Source organism: Ornithorhynchus anatinus, chromosome 2, assembly GCF_004115215.2.
Source record: "Ornithorhynchus anatinus isolate Pmale09 chromosome 2, mOrnAna1.pri.v4, whole genome shotgun sequence".
Classification (NCBI taxonomy): Eukaryota; Metazoa; Chordata; class Mammalia; order Monotremata; family Ornithorhynchidae; genus Ornithorhynchus; species Ornithorhynchus anatinus.
The window spans coordinates 49,637,426-49,660,396 of record NC_041729.1 but is presented as its reverse complement, the minus strand read 5'-3'; the positions used below and the strand labels follow the sequence as shown (position 1 = coordinate 49,660,396).

The 22,971-nt window shown below is 53.0% G+C and overlaps 1 protein-coding gene across 13 annotated transcripts in view; it reads right to left on the bottom strand.

Moving 5' to 3' along the window:
• MARF1 (meiosis regulator and mRNA stability factor 1) overlaps positions 1–16,937 on the bottom strand; it is a 46,948-nt gene extending 30,011 nt beyond the window's left edge. For 6 of the 13 annotated variants that reach the window (XM_039911111.1, XM_039911115.1, XM_039911117.1 and 3 more), the window contains exons 1-7: positions 16,904–16,937; positions 9,613–9,817; positions 5,674–6,360; positions 3,998–4,172; positions 2,581–2,825; positions 1,322–1,439; positions 753–925 (exon numbers count right to left, since the gene is read on the bottom strand). In XM_039911111.1, coding sequence (XP_039767045.1) covers positions 753–925; positions 1,322–1,439; positions 2,581–2,825; positions 3,998–4,172; positions 5,674–6,360; positions 9,613–9,756 — 1,542 coding nt within the window. In that variant the 5' untranslated portion in view covers positions 9,757–9,817; positions 16,904–16,937. Of the gene's footprint in view, positions 1–752; positions 926–1,321; positions 1,440–2,580; positions 2,826–3,997; positions 4,173–5,673; positions 6,361–9,612; positions 9,818–12,828; positions 13,047–16,903 lie in introns of those variants that run through there. The other 7 variants (XM_029047577.2, XM_029047613.2, XM_029047620.2 and 4 more) reach the window with 3 other exon arrangements.
• Positions 16,938–22,971: the final 6,034 nt, after the last annotated feature.

Below are 22,971 nucleotides of genomic sequence, written 5' to 3'. Positions count from 1 at the left end.
GCACCTACAATTATTAAGCTGCTTCGGACATGGAGTGAAAAGAAAAGGCTCTTTAATAAGCTCCAACATACTGTTCCACTTGATTTATGCAGCGGTCATATTCATGGAGCACGTACTGTATGCAGAGCACTGTACTGAGCGCTTCACCGGGCGGCAACATCTACATTCACTACTCATTCATCTAATTTCCTCTTTCCATTCTTTTGCTACTACTAATCGTTCGGCCGCACCCCAGCCTTTCCTCTCGCTTGTTGCACTCTGTGCCGTAGCTAGAACAGCTGACAGGAGAGAACGCAGGTGGGCTGCGCTACGTCAACGCTCACTGACTACAAATCAATTCCTTCCGGCAGGTTCTCGGTCCTCTCACAGGCCGAAGCTCACCGCTGTGTTTGAGAATAGACTCCGTCATCCATTCCCCGCCACGGGGAATCTCCTCCCGCTATTTTTCATTGATTTAGATTGGGAGCCCCATGAGGGACGGGGACTGCGCCCAACCTAATTCATTCGTATCTTCCCCAGCGCTTAGAAGACCGTCTGACACATAGTAAGCACTTCGCAAATATCATTTAAAAAAACCCACCAGGATCAGAACCCAGGTATTCCGACTCCTGGCCTGTGCTTTCCATCAGGCCGTGCTTCTTCCCTGAGTTCCAAGTTTTGACCTTACCCAGAGAATACAATTAAAAATATATTTTGGCGGGGGGGGGGGGCGCGCGGACGGGGGAGAGGACCTCCCGCCCAGAGACACTTACTGGAGTTTTTAGGGGTAACCTCGGCGGCAGGTCCGAAATGAATTCTTCAAATCGGATCAGTTCGTGAGCATGATGCAGCAGGGCTTCAGAGGCCTGGTTTTTGTGTACCAAAATGATGTGGAAACCATGTCTGTGTCTCAGATCGCTAATCTCCAATGCGAAGTTCACATCGGCTGAAAGAGAAGGTTGTCCCCGGCCCCCCCGAAAAAACAAAGAAATTAGGAAAAAAACCACCCTTCACTCTGAGACTTTATTCACAGAGTCTGGCCCTAGATCAAACCTTAATGTTTACACTAGCGATGCCTCAAAAGTTGATCTTTAGCTCATCTTGGCCCTGATAAGCAATTGCCTCACAAAAGCCCGGAGAAGGTGGGACTATCTCCATTTGGAGATGGTTTGCTCTTAAAACGGAGAGAACCATGAAATCCCAGACAGAAGTACTTTCTTTCCACAACTCCCAGCTTCCAAACACAGCCTCCGACCCAACCCCCGCACGGTGGAACTGACTTGGAATCCATTTGCTTCTGGAAAGGCCAGTCCCCATTCGCAAGCCGGCTCAGGAGACTTACTCGAAACGAGGACCACGGTGGCTGGGGCAGTGTGAGTGTCGGCAAACCTCCTGAGACTCTGTTTGAGTTTATCGTCGGCCGCATTTTTGGCTGTGGCGTTGATGTGTGCGACGGTCACCTGCGTCGGAACAACAGGAAGGGCCAACAGTTATTCTCTGCTTCCCCAAACAGCCGATCTCTGAAAATGTCAATTACTACACTGTCCCGGGAAAAAAGGTGACGCATTTGCCTCGGTCACGAAAGGAGGTAAAACGACTACTGTCCACGCTGAATTAATTCAAGTGTGATTCTGAGTGGCCGATTACTCTCTCTGCGCCCTGCTTCCTCCGCTCGTTTCGCTTTTGGCAACCGCTTATTCGCGAGCTCCTCCACGACAGTGGACGGAGAAAGGGCAGGAAGTGAAGCCGAAAAAGTCGTCCGACTCCTCAAGAGGTACGATACGGGTTTGGTCGGGGAGAAAGCCGAAGCTCATCATCAGAATGAAACCGGGGGATTATTTTTCCATCTCGGTAACTGTGCTACTAACACCTCCTCCTCCGGAACGGGTTGGAACAGGCGAACAAGCGATGTGAAAACAAACATATAAGAGGGCTCGAGGAGAACAAAATTACTCTTTTACAAATACATTTTAAAATCTCATGTTTGACACCAAAAAGTGTGGGTCTATTTCTCGAGGAACGGCTTGCAATTTTTTATTTTTTCAAAGATCCCAACGGCCACGGACTGGGCGTCGCGAGGACCTGGGGCCCAATCCCAACTCCGCCACTTGCCTGCTGAGTGACCTCGGACAAGGGGTCTCGACTTCTCTGGGCCTCAATTTCCTCACCTGTAAATTCGAACTGAATACCTGGTCTCCCGAGTCATACGTGAGGCAGGGACTCTACCTGGGGACCGGAAGCAGCGTGTTCTAATGGATCGAGCCCGGGCCTGGGAATTGGAGGACTTGGGTCCTCATCCCGGCTCCGCGGCCTGTCTGCTCTGTCGCCTTGGGCGAATCACTTCACTTCTCTGTGCCTCAGTCCCCTCATCTGCAAAATGGGGATTCAGCACGCGGTCTCCCTCCTACTTAAGCTGTGAGCCCCACGTGGGGCCCGATAAACTTGTAACTATCCCAGCGCTCGGCACCTAAGTCCTTAGACACCACGATCGTCATTACTATGCGACTGAATGAACTCCAGGGTCTAGCACGGCGCTCGGCGCACGCTGGGCAAATACCAGTTGCTCTTATCGTATACCAGACGGTCCTACAAGTGATTTACCTGGCAGTTATTCAGCTCCTGAATAACTTCTTTATTTTCCTTACTGATGTCACACACGCAGATGAATTCGGCTTCTCTGTGGCCTTTAAAGAACTTCTCACGGATCCGCTGGACCACTGCCACAGCTGAGCGGCCCGTGGGAACCGAGCAGTTTTCAATGTCCCAGAAGACTCCGATAGGGGGTAAGTTTTCCAGCACCTGTGCTGTTATTGCAACTTCGGGCGATCCTTCGGAAATTTGACAAGCTTTTTTCAGAGTTACTTGTGGCAAAGAAACGCCAATCGAAGTCAAATCGCTATCATTTGAACTGGCAATATTAGGTCTCTCCGTTACCACTGAGTTCCCCCAAAGAGTGAGATGGTATTTTCCCCATCCTTGGGCAAAAGCGTCATTCGGGTTTTAAAAAAGGAGGGAAACGGATCTAGAGACAAATGACCCGGTAAAGAGCATAATTTACTGCCCATTTAGGAGTCTAAATCCCGTTTAACCGTCACTCGTGGAGGGGGAGCCGCTCGCTAGTCGGTAAACTCCTCGGGGACAGGGAACGGGGTCTACTTTACTCTACCAAGTGCTCGGCACAGTGCTCTGCCCACGGAAAGCGCTTAATAAATCCCATCCGACGACTGATTACCACCGGAGATACTGCGGCTTTGAAACCCATTTCCCCAGGCAGACAAGGGAATTAAAGGAGGCCATAAAATGAAAAATGGCAAGATCTAGCCCAGCACGATGACCCAGTTTAACTTAGGGGCTACAGTGATTCAAAGGCCCAAAAACGGTATTTGGGGCCGGCGTTTCACTATACTGGAGCATTAAGAAATCTGGATACTGTTGGCTCAACATCAGGCTCCGGCTTTCCACTGGCAAGCCTAAAGTAAGGCCCGTTTTAATACCCCTTTTCACCACCCTCACACCACGCACCACCCAGACACACCTTCTTCCGAGAAGCAAAACATTCAGCCTCACCGATCCAGTTCATCTCCGTTAAACGTAACAGGCAGAGCGTACTCTGCTTCCCTAATGGGAAGAGCGCAGGCCTGGGCTCTTGCCATTTGCCTGCGGTGTGATCTTGGGCAAGTCACTTCACTTCTCAGTGCCTCGATTACCTCACGTGTTAAACGGGGATAAATAAAAATACCCGTTCTCTCTCCCTCTTAGACCGTGAACCCTACGTGGGATCCAGGCTGTCCCCCATCATCTGCCCCAGTGGTTAGTCCAGCGCTTGCCACGTGCTAAGCACTTAAATACTACAATTGCTATTGAAACATTTACACATGATTATTTGAAAATCGGGAAATGGCTAACGGGGATTTTTTTTTTTTAAGCTTCAGAGAAAAATGGATCTGTACTTGCAATACTAAAGTCCGAGAGGCTCTGAAGTCCCGCTCAACGAAGTCCTTAAAGAAACACCGTTTACCGTATTTCGCCGCTGCTTTGCCGAGGCTAGTTGCCAGGAGCAAAGTTGCTTCTTTTCCCGTTCCTTTGGTTCCACAGCCATTACACAGCGGGATAGAGAGAGGTGCAGCCTGAGTACTTGGAGGTGGAATATTTGGCCAGACTTTAGCCCCGTCGATTATACTATTTCTTCCTGGCTGTTAAAAATATTGTTTTCAGAGACACATTTTCAACGTCACAGTTATGAGCGACGCACGTTTCGAGAGAAGATACTTCACCCTCTTCCCACTCTCAAGTTAGAGACGAATCCCCATCATTTCTCCCGGAGCCACGTAAGTAAATGTTAAACTTCAAAACCTAAGTGGTGAGTCAAATGTGACCGCGCAAAACCAGTCTGCAGGTTTACGAGGTCAGGCATTCGGCCCCGGCAGTTCACACACACACACACACACACACACTCTTGGCAGAGGATCCGTTTACCTACCAAACTTTTTCACGTTAAAACAGCCAAAGGTTTAGGCTCCCAAAGCTACTTTATAAGAGGTTCTTAAACGTGATAATGCACCTTCTTTTATTTCAGATGCTAAAAAAACCGTATCTGCTTGACGTCCAATCCTGCAAGATCCACCTGCCGCAATACCTACTCTGGCACTCGGCACCCAGGGGGCTTTTATCTTCCCCGTGGGGCTGATCGACCACGTAGAAAAAGAGGAAAAGGCGATCTGGCCAACCGTCTACCTGGTGCTCAGACTCAAAATAAACTCGAGCCTACGTGGGCGCGTGTGCAAAGCGCAAGGACCACTCCCGTGTCACCGGTCTAACCTCTTCGGCCCGGGGTTAAAAATCGGCCTGACCTTTAGGGAAGCGCTCGGCCAGAGGTGCAGAGCGAGTAGAGTCGATGCTAAAAGATGACTTTTCCCACTCGGAAGCCGGGTCCGTCGCGCCAGACGGGCCCGAGTGACCACGAGGACCACCTGGTCAGCCGGGGGGGGGGGCGCCGAGAGCCAGCCTCGGGCCTGCTTCTTCAGAAGCGAAGGAGTTCGTTCAAGGTATCCTGCCTTTTATTTAGGCAGAGTTCAAAAGGCACGTGACTAGCACAACACCAAGCCCCCGTAGCCCCTGCCTCCTAAACCCGTGAAAGCTTCGCTGGGGTCCTCCTCGGCTTCAACCCTTCATCGGGACACACGGGGGCCGTGTCTAATTCCCACCCGTGCAGTCACTCCTAGCATCTAGGCCGGTGCCGGGCAAACAGCCGCCGCCGGGTACGCACTCTTCCTGCCGCCACCGAGAAGCCGCGCGGCTTAGCGAGAGGCCGGAGCACGGACCCGGGAGCCAGAAGGACCTGGGTTCTAATCCCAGCCCCGCCACTTGTCCGCTGGGTGACCCTGGGCAAGTCGCTTCACTTCTCCGGGCCTGTCGCCTCCTCTGTCAGATGGGGATTAAGAGTGTGAGCCCCACGCGGGACAGGGACCGAGGCGAACCGAGCACACAGCAAGCGCTTAATAAGGGCCGTAATTATCATCACCGCCCTTATGCTTCCGCCGTTACCGCTACTAGAAAGTGTGCCAAACGCCCCAACTCGCGACAATTCGCGCCTGGCGTTCTCACCCCCATTCGCGCCACCCGTGCCGCGAGTCCGCGTGCCCCCCTCCGCGCCCCCCCCCCCCCCGCCCCCGCCGCCAAACAGAAGATACGAACCTTGCTTAAACAGTCTTCGCAGTAGTGAGAACCCTTTAAACAAACCGACGGGGCCACGTTTAGGCGCAAAGGGTTGGTGCAGACGTGTGACGTGAGGTCCGACTGAGCCACGTGCTCTTCCAAGTGCCCCGGGGCCCCGCTCGTGAACTCGGAACAGGGGAAATAGCCAGAAGACGAGCAGCTCTGGAGAGCCGGGAACTGCCGCAGCTTGTGCACGTTACCGTGACAGGATTGGAAATGGAGTTTTCCGCAACAGGGCAGGTGCTTGCAGGCGGAGAGGTTACTTTCTAGACACACGGCGGGAAAGTCGCCGGCGACGCCCGCCAGGCTGTTCCTAGCCGGAGCGTTCTTGAGCGAAGGGGCCGCCTGATAGGCGAACCCGGACCCTACTTGGCACGTGATGGTCCCGGTGCCCGGCGAGTCTAACACGGTGCCGGCGTGAATCAAGCTAGCGGCACTTCCGCTCCCCGAGCCTCCGCCACCACAATGCACCGGAGGGGTCGAGGGGTCACTAGAGCAATGAGCGCAGCAGCTTACTTTGGGCCCAGCCGGGAGCTGGATGGGAGGCGGCTGAAGAGGACGAATGTCGGGGAGGGGGATTGCCGGAAAGAGGTTCGGGCCAACACGGAGAGGAGATGGCGTCTCCTTCGGCTCCACGGCAACTTTCTTGTTCTCCATGTCATTTTTCTGCAAGAGAGAAAAATCGGGGTACCGCGGACTGCCGCGCGAGGCCAGGGGTGCCCGCTCCTTTCCGACCCCGCTCTTAGACCGGCACGGAATAATCCCCTCCGGAGCCGGGTTTTCAACTGGGGAAGAAACAAAACGGGGGTAAGGACGGGCCCCGCCCCCTCGTTCTAACGGAAGGGCTCCGGGTCCTCGAGCCGGGGGGAGCTCCGACGAGAAACCAACCGCGCTGCCCTGAAAGACCGCGGAGCTCGCAGATCTGGGTTCCGCTTCTGCCGCTGACTCGCTGGGGGATCCAGGGCCCAGGTCACGTGCGAGTTTCTACAGCTGCCCTGCCTTTCCGTCCCTATAAAATATTCAGTAACTCCACAACTATGGGAGAGGTGAGGAACTCTCTGCGGGAAGAATGAGAAAATTTTGCACCCCAGGAAAGAGGTCGTGGGTGTGCCGCCTCAGAGGCGGGGTTCGATATTTCTGAAATCTGAAAACGGGGAATGAGACACGGCCGACCCTGCCGGCTACGGGAGAAATACAATCGTGTTAGGTTGAAGGTTCCTCGCCCTCAGGGACTGCTGTCCTTCGCCGCTGTCCCGCTCTCCCGCACGCTCGACCAAGCGCCCGGGGTACGTAAATGCCCCCGGCTGACTCGATGAGGACTACCGAGCTGGGAAATCTTGAACATGGATCGATTACGTCCGAGTTAATCGCGAAAGAGCGATACATTACTGGGGTAAGCAAACTTGGAACCACTCAAAAAATACTGGGAAGGAAGATCTCTCTCGAGTAGAAGTTGGCAGGTAAGGCCACGGGCCTTCCAAGCAATTCAACACGGCCCCGTGAGCCAGTCCTAAAACGGCCGTTTCCGCCTCTAGTGGCGCCTGGCATGATTCGGGGGGCAATCTCTTGGCACGCGGTGGCCGAGTCTGGGGTCTCACGGGGCCTAGTGACCTGCGACTAGCTCGGAGTCAGGCTGGGGCTCCCACAGAGGGACGTGGCTCCGCTTCTGCGGCCTAAGCCCCCTCCCAGCCTCCCGACTCTTCCCTGTGGGCTCACAAGCGGCTCCCCAAACCCGGTAAGCGGTCCACAGCCCGAAATGACCGCCCAGCCCGGTCAGGGGGAACCCGCTGAAGATCCGGGAAATAGTCAACGGTCTCAGCGCTGGTGTAGCCAGTGACGGCCTCTCTTCGCCTGAATCTCCGGTACCGCAACGGACAGCTAGACGGATCCGGTGGAAGATCATTTGCAGAGAAACAGGATGCGAAGATGATGAGAGGCTCTCTTAAACGCTATCATTTGGAAACGATGAGGCAAGAAACGGCCGAGGGCATATCGAAAGACAGCCCAGCCGGTCCTCTCATCTTCCCCGGGGGCGTCTTAACAAGGACAGGAGGACGGGGGAGGGAAGTGTCCCGGGCCCGAGCTGGCAGATCTGCGTCCTAATCCTTTCTCTGACTGACTTTTTCCCGTGACCGCGGGCCAGTGACACTCCGGGTATCTGAGTTTCCTCAGATGTAAAGTGAGGGGGGAGTGGGGTCGTGCAGTCTCCTCCCCGCTTCACAGGGATGTGGTGGAATAAAACGACGATCCCCGACCCGAGAGCGCTCCGGAAAGCTAAGCGCCGGGTGAATCTTCTAGCCTGAGTAAGGAGGTTGGTTGCTAAACCGAAACTCCTGCTTTTGTTCTCGTGCGTTTTCTGACCGGTTGGCATCGTGCTACTCTCCCGAGGAGAAAAAGAGTTGGCACGAAGGAGCTTTAGGGAGGGTTTAGGAGAGAGCGGCAGAGCTGGACTACCTTTCGTATTAGTCCTGGCCCAAGGCCGGTCTCTCGGGTGGCCTCCCCGTCTGCCACCACCTCCTCTTCCTCCTCCTCTACTGTGGTTCCTGCTATCACCTCTCAGGCGTGCCCCACCGCCGCCTCTCACACCCTGGCTCTCTCTCTCCCCTTGCCTGCCACCCCGCCGGCCCCCGGTGGTCCCTCCCTGGCCTTTCTGGCTGGCCCCTCACCACGTACAGGGGCCGATTTCTCCGGGCTCGCTAGGCATCTTAAAAATCCAGACCTACGACCCCGTCGCTCCAATTCTGAGACCCTCGGGCCTAGAGAGTGTCAAAATGGCTCCTGCATTTCCCGACAAGCGGGTGGCACAGAAGACCCGTTGTGCGGTCTGGGGGCTAGAATTCTACGACGTGACCGACTTTGGCAAACGACGGCCACCCAGTCCAAGCCGAATGAGCATCTGGATCGACAGGACTTCATTTCCCCGGCGGGATACCTCCCTCGCTCGGGTTGTGGCGGTCAGTTCGCCGCACACCGCGCGACCTAGAAGAAAACCACGGGGCTGCGCTACACCCCGGCAGTCCGTCCTGGCCGTAAAAGGGCGCCCGGATCTTTTCCCCGAAGTGTTTCCTCGTCCCAAGCCCCGTTCTCCTCCATTCCCAGGAGGGGCCGGGGCCCTCGGCGACGCGGGAACCCCGGCCGGGATCCAACTCAGAGTTGGCGGCGAGTCGGGCGAGCGGAGCCCCCCAAGTTGGGCTCTCTCGGGGTGGATGTCGGGGAGTGGGGGCGGCTGGGAGGTGCTGGGCTGATGGGAAGGGGATGGGGGCTCCAGCGGGGGGGGACTCAAGACCCCCGTGCTGCAGTCGGGGATCGCCACTAGCCCCGGTCACCTGACGGCACCGCCGATGAGAGAACGGTCTCATCGAATCCACGGAATTACATTTACGTAGCTTATTGGGACTGCTCTGGAAAATGGATCTTGGCTGCACGGATCTCCTCTTATCCTTCTTGGGCGCTATATCATTTTAATGCCGGGGGTCCTGACTTCTTCCAGCTCCCTCCCACTCCCAGACAGCTCCGATTTTCCAGGGGGCAAGGTGGCTCTCGGTGTGCAGGCTCCCTTCCGTCTCTCCCTTGGAAGTATTCCGCCTGACCCGAAGAGAGAGCTCCAAGCCCCCTATCTATCGACTCCGCATCCGATCCCGGCAGCTTTACTTAGCATCGGATACTCTAACGGCAGATCCCCCGGCGGCCTTTCGGTGGAATAAACGTGAAAGGGAACGCCGGGAAAACCGAGTATTTACCCCTCTACGCCCACAGAACCCGCTCACCCTTTCCGGGACCTCACGAGCAGGGGCATCCCGTGCGGGAACACAGAAGAAGCTCGGCATCGACCGCCAACGGTGGCGGAGTCGGCTACGCGAACCCCGCGTCTAGGAGAGGTTTGAATCTCCTGTGTTTTTAGCAATCCCGCATAGTTACCGTTTTGGGACTAAGTTGCGACGTCTGTTCGGGACGAGAAAAGCAATTAGAGAATTTCCAAAGCCATGGCTTAGCATCGTTATCTTGTCGTTGAAGCCATCCGAGGGATCTACTGCAGGGATTCCGCGTTCCGTTTCCGTCCATTATATGACCATACAGAATCGCTCAACATTCTTTCGGCCTTTCTTGCTTTCATTCTTCCCTTCTGTCAAAAGTTGGTATGATCGAAATATTACTTTTCTGAAGCGCAATGAAAACCACACTCACACAGACGGGAGGCTTCGGTGGATGTGGAAAAGGCAACGGGGCACAGAGCGGTAGTCAAATCTTGACAAACAAGGGAAGAAACAATTTTCACTTTCAGGTTATCTGTAAAGACGCGGAATAGAAGTTACTTTTACTCGTTCGACATCTGAGGGTATTCGACGACCCGGGATTCGGTCGTCACTCTCTGTTCACTTCATACGCCCGAAACCGTTTCGGTTTCTCACGCCAACCCGAAAGAGGTGCGGGGCTTGTTTTCCAGAATGCCAGAGTACTGGTCTTCACGAAAGGATGAACTGAGACTGGAACCCATCTTAGTTCTCCAACGTCTCCGCGTCTCCCAAATTCACCGCATTTAAGATTACTCTTCCCTTTGGATGAATTCCCACACACCTACTGGTAGGGAACTGCCTGGGGTCAACCTGTGACTACGCGGAGCAACGGAAAGAGCCATCGTTTCCAAAGGTCCGCGGGCGCACGGAGGCCCGCGGAGAGGCAGCGCGGCCCGATGGAAAGGGCACGGATCCGGCGGTCGAGAGAGCCGGGTGCCGATCCTCGCTCGGCCGCCGGCCCGCCGGGCGACCCAGGGCAAAATCGCTTGGCCTCTCAGTTCTCTCCCCCGTAAAACGGCTATCGTCCGTGAGCCCCGTCGGGGACGGAGATCGAGCTCGATCCGACCGTCTTAAACGTTATCCCAGTGCTCAGCACGCGGTAAGGGCTTACTGCCACTAATATTGCTTACTGCCGTTAATATCTTTTAATATCCGTGAATCCCATGTAGTTTCGAGACTTGGGGAAAAAATTAAGGAGAGGTCTATCTGTGAAAAATCGGAGAGGGGAGCGTAACTCATCTGTATCAGAACTAATGCTTTACGATCTACTGAGTGAACATGGGGAGACAGAAAATAAAAGACGGCCATTCTGCGCCTCATTCGTTTCACCGCTAACTTGGACTAAGTGTTCACAAATCAGAGCTCCCTAAGAGAACACGCCAACTGTTGTAGAAATCCGTAAATCGACGAAGAGCCCGCGGCCGGGTTCCCTTCCGGGCCCCCCAAAGCCCAGAGGCTCAGAGTGGCGAGAGCGCGCCCCGGGCTTGGGAGCCAGAGGTGGCGGGTTCTAATCCCGGCCCCGCCACTTATCGGCTCTGCGACTCGGGGGCGGGTCCCTTCGACTCCCCTGTGCCTCGGTTATCTCATCTGCAAGACTGCGAGCCCCAGGAGGGACAACCCGATCCCCCTGTATCTACCCCAGTGCTCGGCACGCAGTAAGAGCTTAACAGACGCCGTCATCATCAAGCGACGTGACGCCCCGCGGGTCGGACAGCGTATCGGACGACCGCTCGTCAGACCCCTGAATTCCCCAAGAGCCGCGGTCAGCGGCTCGGGGAAGGCGGGCCACCGCCCCCCTGGCTTCGGCCCCGGGTTTTCCGGTTATCATTTATCTTTCGGCCGGGGAGACGGTCAACCCTAGCCCACCCCGCTCGTTGGAGCCAGACAAGGAGCCGAGACGGCAGCTCCACTTACAGCCCTCCAGCTGGCAGGCTGCCTCTCCCCCAGCCTAACCCTGCCAAGGTCCCGCGTCGTCCCTCCAGCTCACCCCGGGAAGCAGCACGGCGTAGCGGAAAGAGCCGGGCCCGGGGGTCAGAGGGACCCGGGTTCCGGTCCCGGGAGTCAGAGGGACCCGGGTTCCGGTCCCGGCTCCGCCACTGGCCCGCCGTGCCACTTGCCCAAGGTCTTCTCCGGGCCTCAGTTCCCTCATCTGTAAAACGGGGACCGAGACCGTGAGCCCCACGTGGGACGGGAACGGTGTCCAACCTGATCGGCTGGCCCCCGCCCCGGTGCTCGGCAGAGTGCCTGGCGCACGGTAAGCGCTTAACCAATACCCCGATTATTATTAATTTTGTAGGGACAAGCCAGGGCTCTGGACGCTAGCTGGGAGCTGCTCTTAATTCCGGCCATCTGGGCCTCCGGGCATTCATTCAATAGTATTTATTGAGCGCTAACTACGTGCAGAGCACTGAACTAGGCGCTTGGAACGGACAAGTCGGCAACGGACAGAGACGATCCCCGCCCACTGACGGGCTCACAAGTCTAATCGGGGGGAGGCGGACGGACAAAAACGATAGCAATAAACAGAATCAAGGGGATGGACATCTCACTGACAAAATAAATAGGGTAACAAAAAATAGACAAATGAGCGGACGAGCAGAGCGCGGAGGGGAGGGGAGAGGGGGAGGAGCAGAGGGAAAGGGGGCTTAGCGGAGGGGAGGTGAAGGGGGAGCAGAGAGGCGGCAGAGGGAAGAGGGGAAGCTCAGTCTGGGGAGGCCTCTCGGAGGAGGGGAGCCCTCATCCATCTCGTGCCTGGCCAGAGAGTCTAGCAGAAGGTGAGGGCAAGTGGGGGGAGCTCCTCTCGCCCCGCCAGTTTGGGGACTGGGCCGGCCCGCTCTCGCCAGCCCCCCCCCGGGCACCTCGTCCACCCTCTGTCACCGGGCTCCGGTGCTGGTTAGCTGGGCCTTTCCCCATTCCCTCCCTCGCCCTTACTGCAGCCCGGGTCCGAGGCTTTTCTCGGGGGGTCTAGAGAAGCGGCGGGACTCAGCGGCAAGAGCCCGGGCTCGGGCGTCAGGGGTCGTGGGTTCGAATCCCACTCGGCAGCTGTGTGACCGTGGGCAGGTCTCTGCGCCTCTGTTACCTCATCTGTCAAATGGGGATGAAGACCGCGAGCCTCCCGTGGGACGACCCGATGACCCTGTATCTACCCCAGCGCTTGGAAGGGTGCTCTGCACGTGGTGGGTGCTTAACAAATACCAATTTTTTTTTTTTTTCCTCCCGTCGGCCCCTGGCCCAGCAGAGGCTCTCTGCAGCCCCCCCACCCACCCCCGGCTCAGAGAACCATCCCACGTCCTTCCCCGGGCTCCAGGTTTTCACTCCTGGCTTGAAACCCTGCCTGCACCTCAGATAGGCCTTTTCGGGGTCGGGCAAAGTGCGGCATTTTGAGCACCGAAATTCTTAAAAGGTGAAAGAAAGCACACGCTCCCGGCACCAATCCTCACGGCTACGGAAAAGCAGCTCTCCTGGCATTCCTCGGGCGCACACTGGGCAAATTCTGCATTTTACAGCTCAATTATCCGGCATCCAGGACAGAGCTCTCAAATGCCTGCTCCGCTCCAACTTTCCGGTGTCCTCCGGTTTTAATCTGGGAGACAACCAGAAAACACTCGCTATCGGACTGCCGGTTTTATCTTATTTGCCATCCGTCCCGTCTTTTAGGCAAGACCATTCCCTGCGCTGGCAGCAGAGAGGCGGCGTGGCTCACTGGAAAGAGCACGGACCTGGGAGTCGGAGGTCGTGGGTGCGAATCCCGGCGCTGCCGCTTGGCAGCCGTGTGACGGTGGGCAGGTCGCTTCGCTTCTCCGGGCCTCAGTTCCCTCACCTGGAAAATGGGGATGAGGACCGGGAGCCTCACGTGGGACCACGTCATGACCCTGTCTCTCCCCCAGCGCTTAGAACAGTGCTCTGCACATAGTAAGCGCTTAAATACCCCCATTATCATCATCATTATTATTACTGAGCTCGGCTTCAGATCATTTCTCTCTCTGCTTCTTGAAGACTGGGACCATCAGTGGAGGCAAGGGCTGGAGAAGCAGCGTGGCTCAGTGGCAAGAGCCCGGGCCTGGGAGTCAGAGGTCACGCATTCGAATCCCGGCTCTGCCGCTCGGCAGCTGGGGGACCGTGGGCAAGTCACTTTACTTCCCTGGGCCTCAGTTCCCTCATCTGTCGAATGGGGAGGAAGACCGTGAGCCTCACGCGGGACCACCCGATGACCCTGGATCTCCGCCAGCGCTTACGGCGGCGCTCTGCACGTGGTGAGCGCTTACCAAATACCAACATTATTATTAACTTTAGTAAGCTCCGCTCCGGCGCCCTTGTCAAAGTCCAAGCCGCGCCGTGTACGCAAGTATGACGACAGCGCGCATCCCCAAGTGTGGCCGAATCCTCCGTCGGCCCCTTCTGGGGGTCAGACGGCTCCGTAATGAGCTCCGCACGGCGGGGAGCTCGGTGGCCTGGCAACTTAATGCCACTCAGTGCCCAGGTCAAGAGGCCGACAGCAGGGCCACAGCCGACGATGACGGCGCCGCTACTTATTAAGCGCTCACCGTGTGCCAGGCACTGTTCGAAGCGCTGGACACGAGCAGACAATGATGTCGGTATCTGTCAAGCGCTTACTATGCACAAAGCACTGTTCTAAACGCTGGGGGAGATCCGGGGTCGTCAGGCGGTCCCACGGGAGGCTCACAGTTAATCCCCGTTTTCCAGATGAGGTCGCGGAGGCCCAGTGAAGTGACTCGCCCACAGTCCCACAGCTGCCAAGCGGCAGAGCCGGCATTCGAACCCAGGACCTCTGACTCCCAGGCCCGGGCTCTTGCCACTGAGCCGCGCCAGCTGTCCCACGGGGGACGCACGGTCTCCGACCCGCTTTACAGATGAGGGAACTGAGGCCCAGAGAAAAATAATACTAATAATAGCAGTAATAACGGTATCTGTTAAGCGCTTTCTGTGTGCCAAGTACTGTTCTAAGCGCTGTGGTAGGTACAGTAATAATGATGGGATTTGTTAAGCGCTTTCTATGTGCCTAGCACTGTTCTAAGTGCTGCGGTAGGTACAATAATAATAATAATAGTATTTGTTAAGTGCTAACTATGGGCCAACCACTGTTCTAAGCGCTGTGCTGGGCACAATAATGATAATAATAGCATTTAAGTGCTAATTATGTGCCAGCCACTGTTCTAAGCGCTGTGGTAGGCACAATAATGATAATAATAGTATTTGTTAAGCGCTTACTATGTGCCAAGCACTGTTCTAAGCGCTGGGGGGGGGGGGGGATACAAGGTAATCGGGTTGACCCACGTGGGGCTCCCAGCCTTCATCCCCGTTTTACAGATGGGGGAAACCGAGGCCCAGTGAAGTGACCTGCCCCAAGTCCCACGGCACAAAAGTAGCGGAGACGGGATTGGAACCCACCGCTTCCGACTCCCCAGCCCGGGCTCTTTCCACTCAGCCTCGCTCCTCCCCCAGACGATGGCGTCTCTCAAGGGCTTTCTACGTGCCCAACGCTGTACTGAGCGCTGGGGTGACGCAGGATCGTCGGGCCGCCCCGCTGTGGGGTTCACGGCCGTCATCCCCATTGTACGGAGGGGGGAACTGAGGCCCAGAGAAGTGAAGGGATTTGCCCAAAGTCACGCGGCTGAGGAGTGCTTAGAACGGTGCTTTGCACCTAATGAGCGCTGAACAAAGTCAGCCCGCTGGGAAGTGCTCAGAACAGTGCTTTGCACCTAATAAGCGCCCAACAGGGCTGAGGAGCTCAGAACAGGGCTTTGCACCTAATAAGCGCCTAACACGTGGCTGAGGAGTGCTCAGAACAGTGTTTAGGAGCTCAGAACAGTGCTTTGCACCTAATAAGCGCCTAACACGTGGCTGAGGAGTGCTCAGAACAGTGTTTTGCACCTAATAAGCGCCCAACAGGGCTGAGGAGCTCAGAACAGTGCTTTGCACCTAATAAGCGCCCAACTCGGCTGAGGAGTGCTCAGGGAAGCAGCGTGGCTCAGTGGAAAGAGCCCGGGCTTGGGAGTCACAGGTCATGGGTTCGATTCCCGGCTCTGCCACTTGGCAGCTGTGGCACCGTGGGCAAGTCACTTCACTTCTCTGGGCCTCAGTTCCCTCCTCTGTCAAATGGGGATTAACTGTGAGCCTCACGTGGGACGACCCGATGGCCCTGGATCTCCCCCGGCGCTTAGGACAGTGCTCGGCACATAGTAAGCGCTTAACAGATACTATTATTAGAACAGCGCTTGGCACCTGATAAGCGCTTAACCAATGCCATCATCCTCGTGGCTCCGTGGAAAGAGCCCGGGCTGGGGAGTCAGAGGTCATGGGTTCTGATCCCGCCTCCGCCCCTTGTCAGCTGGGTGGCCTTGGGCAAGTCCCTTCACCTCTCTGGGCCTCAGTGACCTCCTCTTTAAAATGGGAATGAAAAGTGTGAGCCCCACGTGGGACAATCTGATCACCTCGTATCTCCCCCCCCCCTCCCCCCGGGGCGCTTAGAACAGTGCTTGGCAACACAGTAAGCGATTAACCCATGCCAACATTATTACTATTATGGAGGGGCGGAGGGAGGGATTCGAACCCAGATCCACCGCGTTCCCCACATTTGCATGATGACTATGGAAGGGCGGAAGGGGGATTAGAACCCAGGTCCGCCGTGTTACCAACACTGCCATGATTAGGGGGGAGGGGCGGTGGAGGGGGGATTCGAACCCAGGTCCACCGTGTTAACAACATTATTATTATAGGGGGATGGAGGGGGGATTCGAACGCAGGTCCGTCGTGTTACCAACATTATGATGACTATGGGGGGGGGGGGTGGAGGGGGGATTCGAACCCAGGTCCGCCGTGTTACCAACAGTATTATTTTTATAGAGGTGCAGAGTCGAACATCGGGTCCGTCGTGTTATCAATATTATCATCATTATGAGGCTTATGGAGGGGAGGGTTCGAACCCAGGTCCGTCTCGTTACCGACAGTATTAGGATTATGGGGAGGTGGAGGGGGGATTCGAACCCAGGTCCGTCTCGTTACCGACAGTATTAGGATTATGGGGGGGGGTGGAGGGAGGATTCGAACCCACGTCCGTCGCGTTACCGACAGTATTAGGATTACGGGGGGGTGGAAGGGGGATTCGAACCCAGGTCCGCCTTGTTACCGACAGTATTAGGATTATGGGGGGGTGGAGGGGGGATTCGAACCCAGGTCCGACGCGTTATCAACATTAGGATGGGAGGGTGGAAGGGGGGGGGGGGGTTCGAACCCAGGTCAGTCGTGTCACCAACCGTATTAGGATTATGGGAGGGAGGGGGGATTCGAACCCAGGTCCGTCGCGTCAGCGACAGGATGAGGATGGGGGGGGGAAGGGCCTGAGGGCAGCGGGGCCCGTGTGAGGGGAAAGGCCCGGCCCCGTCCGCGGGACTCACCTCAGCCTCCTCCTCCTCCTCCTCCGTCGCCGCCGCCGCCGCCGCCGCCGCCGCGGTCTTCACATCCCCGGCCTCCGCCCGTCCGCCTTTCCTTTCCTTTCCTTTCTTTCCTTTCCTTTCCTTCCCTCTCCCTCCGGCCGCCCGGCCTCCCTCCCTCCTTCCCTCCTTCCCTCCTTCCCGCCCGCCCGCCGCCCTTTGTTTTGGTTTCCGGGCCGCAGCGCCCTCCGCCGCCAAGCGCTGCCGCCGCCGCCGCTGCCGCTTCCGCTTCCGCCCGCACGACGTGTCGCAAAGCGGCCGCCCTCACTTACGGCCCCGCGCGCCGCCGTCGTTGGGCCGCCACCGCAAGGGAGGACGGGAAGGAGGAGGCCCCGCCCCGCCCCCCCACGGCATTCATTCGTCCGCCCCTCCGTCCGTCCGCTCGCCCGCTTACCCTTCATTCATTCATTCATCCATTCATCCATTCGCTCGTTCCTTCGCCGTTCGTTTATTCATTCGTTCATTGCTCATTTCTTCATTCGACCATTCATTCGTTCAGCCGTTCATTCATCCGCCGTTCATTCATTCCTTGTTCGCTCATTCGTGCAACCGTTTGTCCAGTCCCCGTTCATTCATTCATTGTTCATTCATTCATCCACCGTTCATTCATTCATTGTTCATGCGTTCGTTCAACCGTTCGTTCATTCCCCGTTCATTCATTCATTGTTCATTCTATTCGTCCGCCGTTCATTCATTCATTGTTCGTTTACTCCTTCAACCGTTCGTCCATCCCCGTTCATTCATTCATTGTTCATTCATTCGTTCAACCGTTCATTCATTCATTGTTCATGCGTTTGATCAACCGTTCTGTTCGTTCCCCGTTCATTCATTCATTCATTGTTCCTTCATTCGTCTACCGTTCATTCATTCATTGTTCGTTCGTTCGTTCAACCGTTCATTCAGTCACCGTTCATTCATTTATTCATTCATTCATCAATTCAACCGTTCATTCGGCCACCATTCATTCATCACAGTTCACTCAATCACTGTTCATTCATTCAGCCGTTCACTCATTCATTCACTCATCCAACTGTTCATTTGTCCACTATTCATTATTCAACCATTCATTCAATCATTCATTCAACCATTCATTCACCTGCTCATTCATTCATTGTTCCTTCCTTTGTTCATTCATTCATTCATTCAGGCACCATTCATTCATTCATTCATGCATTCACCGATTTATTCACTCACTTACCATTCATTCATCCGTTCATTCATTGTTCCTTCCTTCCTTCACTCATTCATCACTATTCATTCATTCATCTGTTTATTCATTCATTCATTGTTCGTTCCTTCCTTCATTCACCACTCAATCGTTGTTCCTTCATTCATTCACCATTCATCCATTCGTTGTTCATTCAGTCACTATTCACTCATTTATTCACTCATCTTTGGTTCATTTATTTATTCATTCATTTACCGTTCCTTCATGCATCTGTTCACCAGTTCACTCATTCATTGTTCCTTCCTTCACCATTCATTCATTCATGTACCATTCATTCATTCATTCACTTACTGTTCATTAATTCACTCATCATTCATTCATTCATTCGTTGTGCCTTTCCTTCCTCCATTCATCCATCCATCCATTCATTCATTAGAGAAGCAGCATGGCTCAGTGGAAAGAGCGCGGGCTTGAGAGTCAGGGGTCATGGGTTCGAATTCTGGCTCTGCCCGCTTGTCAGCTGTGTGACTGTGGGCAAGTCACTTCACTTCTCTTGGCCTCAGTTACCTCATCTGGAAAATGGGGATTAAGACTGTGAGCCTCATGTGGGACAACCTAATTACCCTGTATCTCTCCCAGCGCTTAGAACAGTGCTCTGCACATAGTAAGCGCTTAACAAATACCAACATTAATTCACCATTCATTCATTCATGATTTCTTTATTCACTCATTCACTCACTCACTCAGCATTCACTACAGAAGCAGCGTGGCCTAGTGGATGGAGCCCGGGCCTGGGTGTCAGAGGTCGTGGGTTCTAATCCCACCCCCGACACTTTATCTGCTGTGTGGCCTTGGACAAGTCACTTAACGTCTCTGTGCCTCAGTTCCCTCATCTGCAAAATGGGGATCGAGACGGTGAGTCCCACGTGGGACAACCTGATGACCTTGTATCTACCCCCCGTGCTTAGGACAGTGCTTGGCACATAGTAAGCGCTTGACAAATGCCATCATTATTGTTCATTCAATCAATCTTTTAATCATTCATTCCATCATATTTATTGAGTGCTTATTCATTCATTCCATCGCATTTACTGAGCGCTTACTAGGGGCAGAGCACTGTATTAAGCGCTTGGAAAGTACAATTCAGCAACAGATAGAGACAATCCCCACCCAACAATGGGCTCACAGTCTAGAAGCGGGGGGAGACAGACATCAAAACAAGCAGACGGGCAGCAAGGGCATTATTATAACTAAATAGAATTATAGCTATATGAACATCATTAATAAAATAAATAAAATAATAAATATGTACATATAGACACGCTGTGTGCAGGGCACTGTACTGGGCGCTTGGGAAGTTCAGTTCAGCAGCAGAGAGAGACAATCCCTGCCCACAGCAGGCTCACAGTCTAGAAGAAGAAGAAGAAGACTGATGGTACCTGTTAAGCGCTGACTATGTGCCAGGCACTGTTCTAAGCACTGGGGTTCGTACAGAGCGATCAGGTTGTCCCACGTGGGGACTTTTAAACCCAATTTGACAGATGAGGTAACGGAGGCCCAGAGAATGTAAGTGACTGGCCCAAAGTCACAGAGCAGACAAGTGGCAGAGCTGGGATTCGAACCCATGACCTTCTGACTCCCATGCCCGTGCTCTTTCCGCCAAGCCACGCTGCTCCTCGAGCTAACAGGCACAGAGAAATTAAGCGACTTGCCCAAAGTCACACAGCTGACAGTCATATATATTGACGGCTTACTGGGTGCAGAGCACCGGACTAAGCGCTTGGGAGAGGACAACAGTAAACGGGCACATTCCCTGCCCACAAACGAGCTCACGGTCTAGAGGGATGGACGGAGACATCAATAGAAGGAAAGAGACATCACTATAAATAAATAAAATGACAGATCTGGATCTAAGTGTTGTGGGGAGGGGAGGGGAGGGAACAGCAAAGGGAGCGAGGCAGGGTGATGCAGAAGAGTGGGAGATGAGGAATTCATTCATTCACGCCCGGCACATAGGGAGCGCTTAATAAATAGCACAATAACCATCATTCATTCCTGCCTGGCACATAGGAAGCGCTTAACAAATACCACAAATAACAATGATCATTCATTCAGTCGTATTTATTGAGCACTTACTGTGTGCAGATCACTGTAGCCCTAAGTGCTTGGAAGAGTACCATGCAGCAATAAATCTCCCTCCCTCTATAAATCTATATCTCAATATAATCTCTATTTTACAGATGAGGTAACTAAGACCCAGAGGAGTTAAGTGACTTGCCCAAAGTCACCCAGCAGACAAGTGGCAGAACAGGACTCGAACTCAGCTCCTCTGACTTCCAGGCCCACGCTTGAACCACTAGACCACACTGCTTCTTACCTTCCTTCTCCCCCACCCTAAACTGGCAAAAGGTTTAAAGATATTGATTTACAAGATATTTAAATTGAAACCTCTTTGGAGCATAAGCAGTAAGTGCAATATATGATAGAGCATAAAAGGGATACAATGTAGCAACAAATGCCAAAATCAGAAATAGAGGAAGAAAGAAGGAAGGAGAAAGAGAGAAAAAGAAAGGAAGAAAGTATACAAATCAAATGGATGTTTCAGGATGAAATAAAGGAAGGAAGGAAGAAGAAAAAAAAGAGAAAGAGAAAGGAGGAACGAAGAGAGAGAGAAAAGGAAATAAAGGAAAAAAGCAAGAAAGAAGGAAAGAAAGAGAAAAAGAAAGGAACAAAGAATTAATTCATTCAATAGTATTTATTGAGCGCTTACTATGTGCAGAGCACTGTACTAAGCGCTTGGGATGAACAAGTCGGCAACAGATAGAGACGGTCCCTGCCGTTTGACGGGCTTACGGTCTAATCGGGGGAGAGAAGAGAGAGAAAGAAGAGAAAGAGAGAAAAAGAAAGGAAAAAAGGAAGAGTGTACAGATCAAATGGATGTTTCAGGAAGAAATAAAGGGAGAAAAAAGGAAAGAAAGAGAAAAAAGAAAGGAAGAAAGAAAGAGAGAAAAAGAAAGAGGAAGAAAGAAAAAAAAAGGAAGAAAGAAAGAGTATACAAATCAAATGGATGTTTCAGGAAGAAATAGAGGAAGAAAGGAAGAAAGAAGGAAAGAAGGAGAGAGAGAAAAAGAAAGGAATAAAGAGTATACACATCAAATGGATGTTTCTGGAAGAAATAGAGGAAGAAAGGAAGAAAGAAGGAAAGAAGGAGAAAGAGAAAAAGGAAGAAAGAGTATACAAATCAAATGGATGTTTCAGGAAGAAATAAAAGAAGAAAGAAGGAAAGAGAGAAAAAGAAAGGAAGAAAGAGTAGACAAATCAAATGGACGTTTCAGGAAGAAATAAAGGAAGAAAGGGAAAAAAGAAGGAATAAAGAGAAAGAGAGAAAAAGAAAGGAAGAAAGCACATACAAATCAAATGGATGTTTCAGGAAGAAATAAAGGAAGAGAGAAGGAAAGAAAGGAAGAGAGAAAAAGAAAGAAAGGAAGAAAAAAGAGCAAAAGAAAGAATCCAAATCAAATGGCTGTTACAGCACTGTCCTGCAACCTAGTGGAGAGCGTGGGGAAAGGAGTTACTTTAAAATTAAATAAATAAAGATTTAGCAAGGACGCGTCTGGTGTAATTCTTCACCCCGTAAATAGCTGTGACCTCTTCTAAAGTTATAATTCTGCCCGATTCTGTTTATTGAGCACTTCCTGTGTGCAAAGCACTGCCCTGAGCGCTAGGGAGAGTGCAACAGAACAACAAAAAGACCCAGTTCCTGCCTTCAACGAGGGGGACGCAGACATTCATAGAAATAAATAAATTAGAAATCGATAATTATTCATTATTATTAAATTACAGGTGTGTACATACGTCTACATAACACATCTGTATACGATTGCCTGAGTGAACGACGGCACTATATCCTTATGTCTGTTCATCATTACATCGTTTTCTGCCAAGCGCTTAGCACAGTGCTTCGCGCACGCTAAAACCCTCCATAAATACGATCGAATGAATGAATCCGATTTAACGTGTATCTACCTCAGCGCTTAGTACAGGGCCTGGCACCCGGTAAGCGCTTAAGAAATACCATAACAAGTGCTCGATAAAGAATAAAAATTGTGATATTTGTTAAACGCTTACTACGGGACAGGCCCCGGCACCCGGGAAGCGCTTAAGAAACACTGTAACAAGCGCTCGATAAATAATAATCGTTCCGATATTTGTTAAACGCTTACTGTGGGGCAGGCCCTGGCACTCGGTAAGTGGTTAAGAAACACCAAGACAAGCGCTCAATAAATAATAACAAATGTGATATTTGTTAAACGCTTACTATGGGCCAGGCCCTGGCACCCGGTAAGTGCTTAAGAAACACCATGACAAGCGCTCAATAAATAATAATCATTCTGATATTTGTTAAGCGCTTACTATGGGTCAGGCAGGCCCTGGCACCCGGGAAGCACTTAAGAAACACCAAAACAAGCGCTCGATAAATAATAATAATTATGATACCTGTTAAACGCTCACTATGGGCCAGGCCCTGGAACCCAGGAAGCACTTTAGAAACACCATGACAAGTGTTCAATAATAACTGTGATATTTGTTAAGCGCTTACTATGGGCCAGGCCCTGGCACTCAGTAAATGTTTAAGAAACACCATGACAAGCGCTCAATAAATAATAATTGTGGTATTTATGAAACACTTACTATGGGCCAGGCCCTGGCACCTGGTAAGCACTTCAGAAACACCATGACGAATGCTCAATAAATAATAATCATTATGATACTTGTTAAACGCTCACTATAGGCCAGGCCCTGGAACCCAGGAAGCATCGAAGAAACACCATGACAAGCGCTCAGTAAGAATTGTGATATTTGT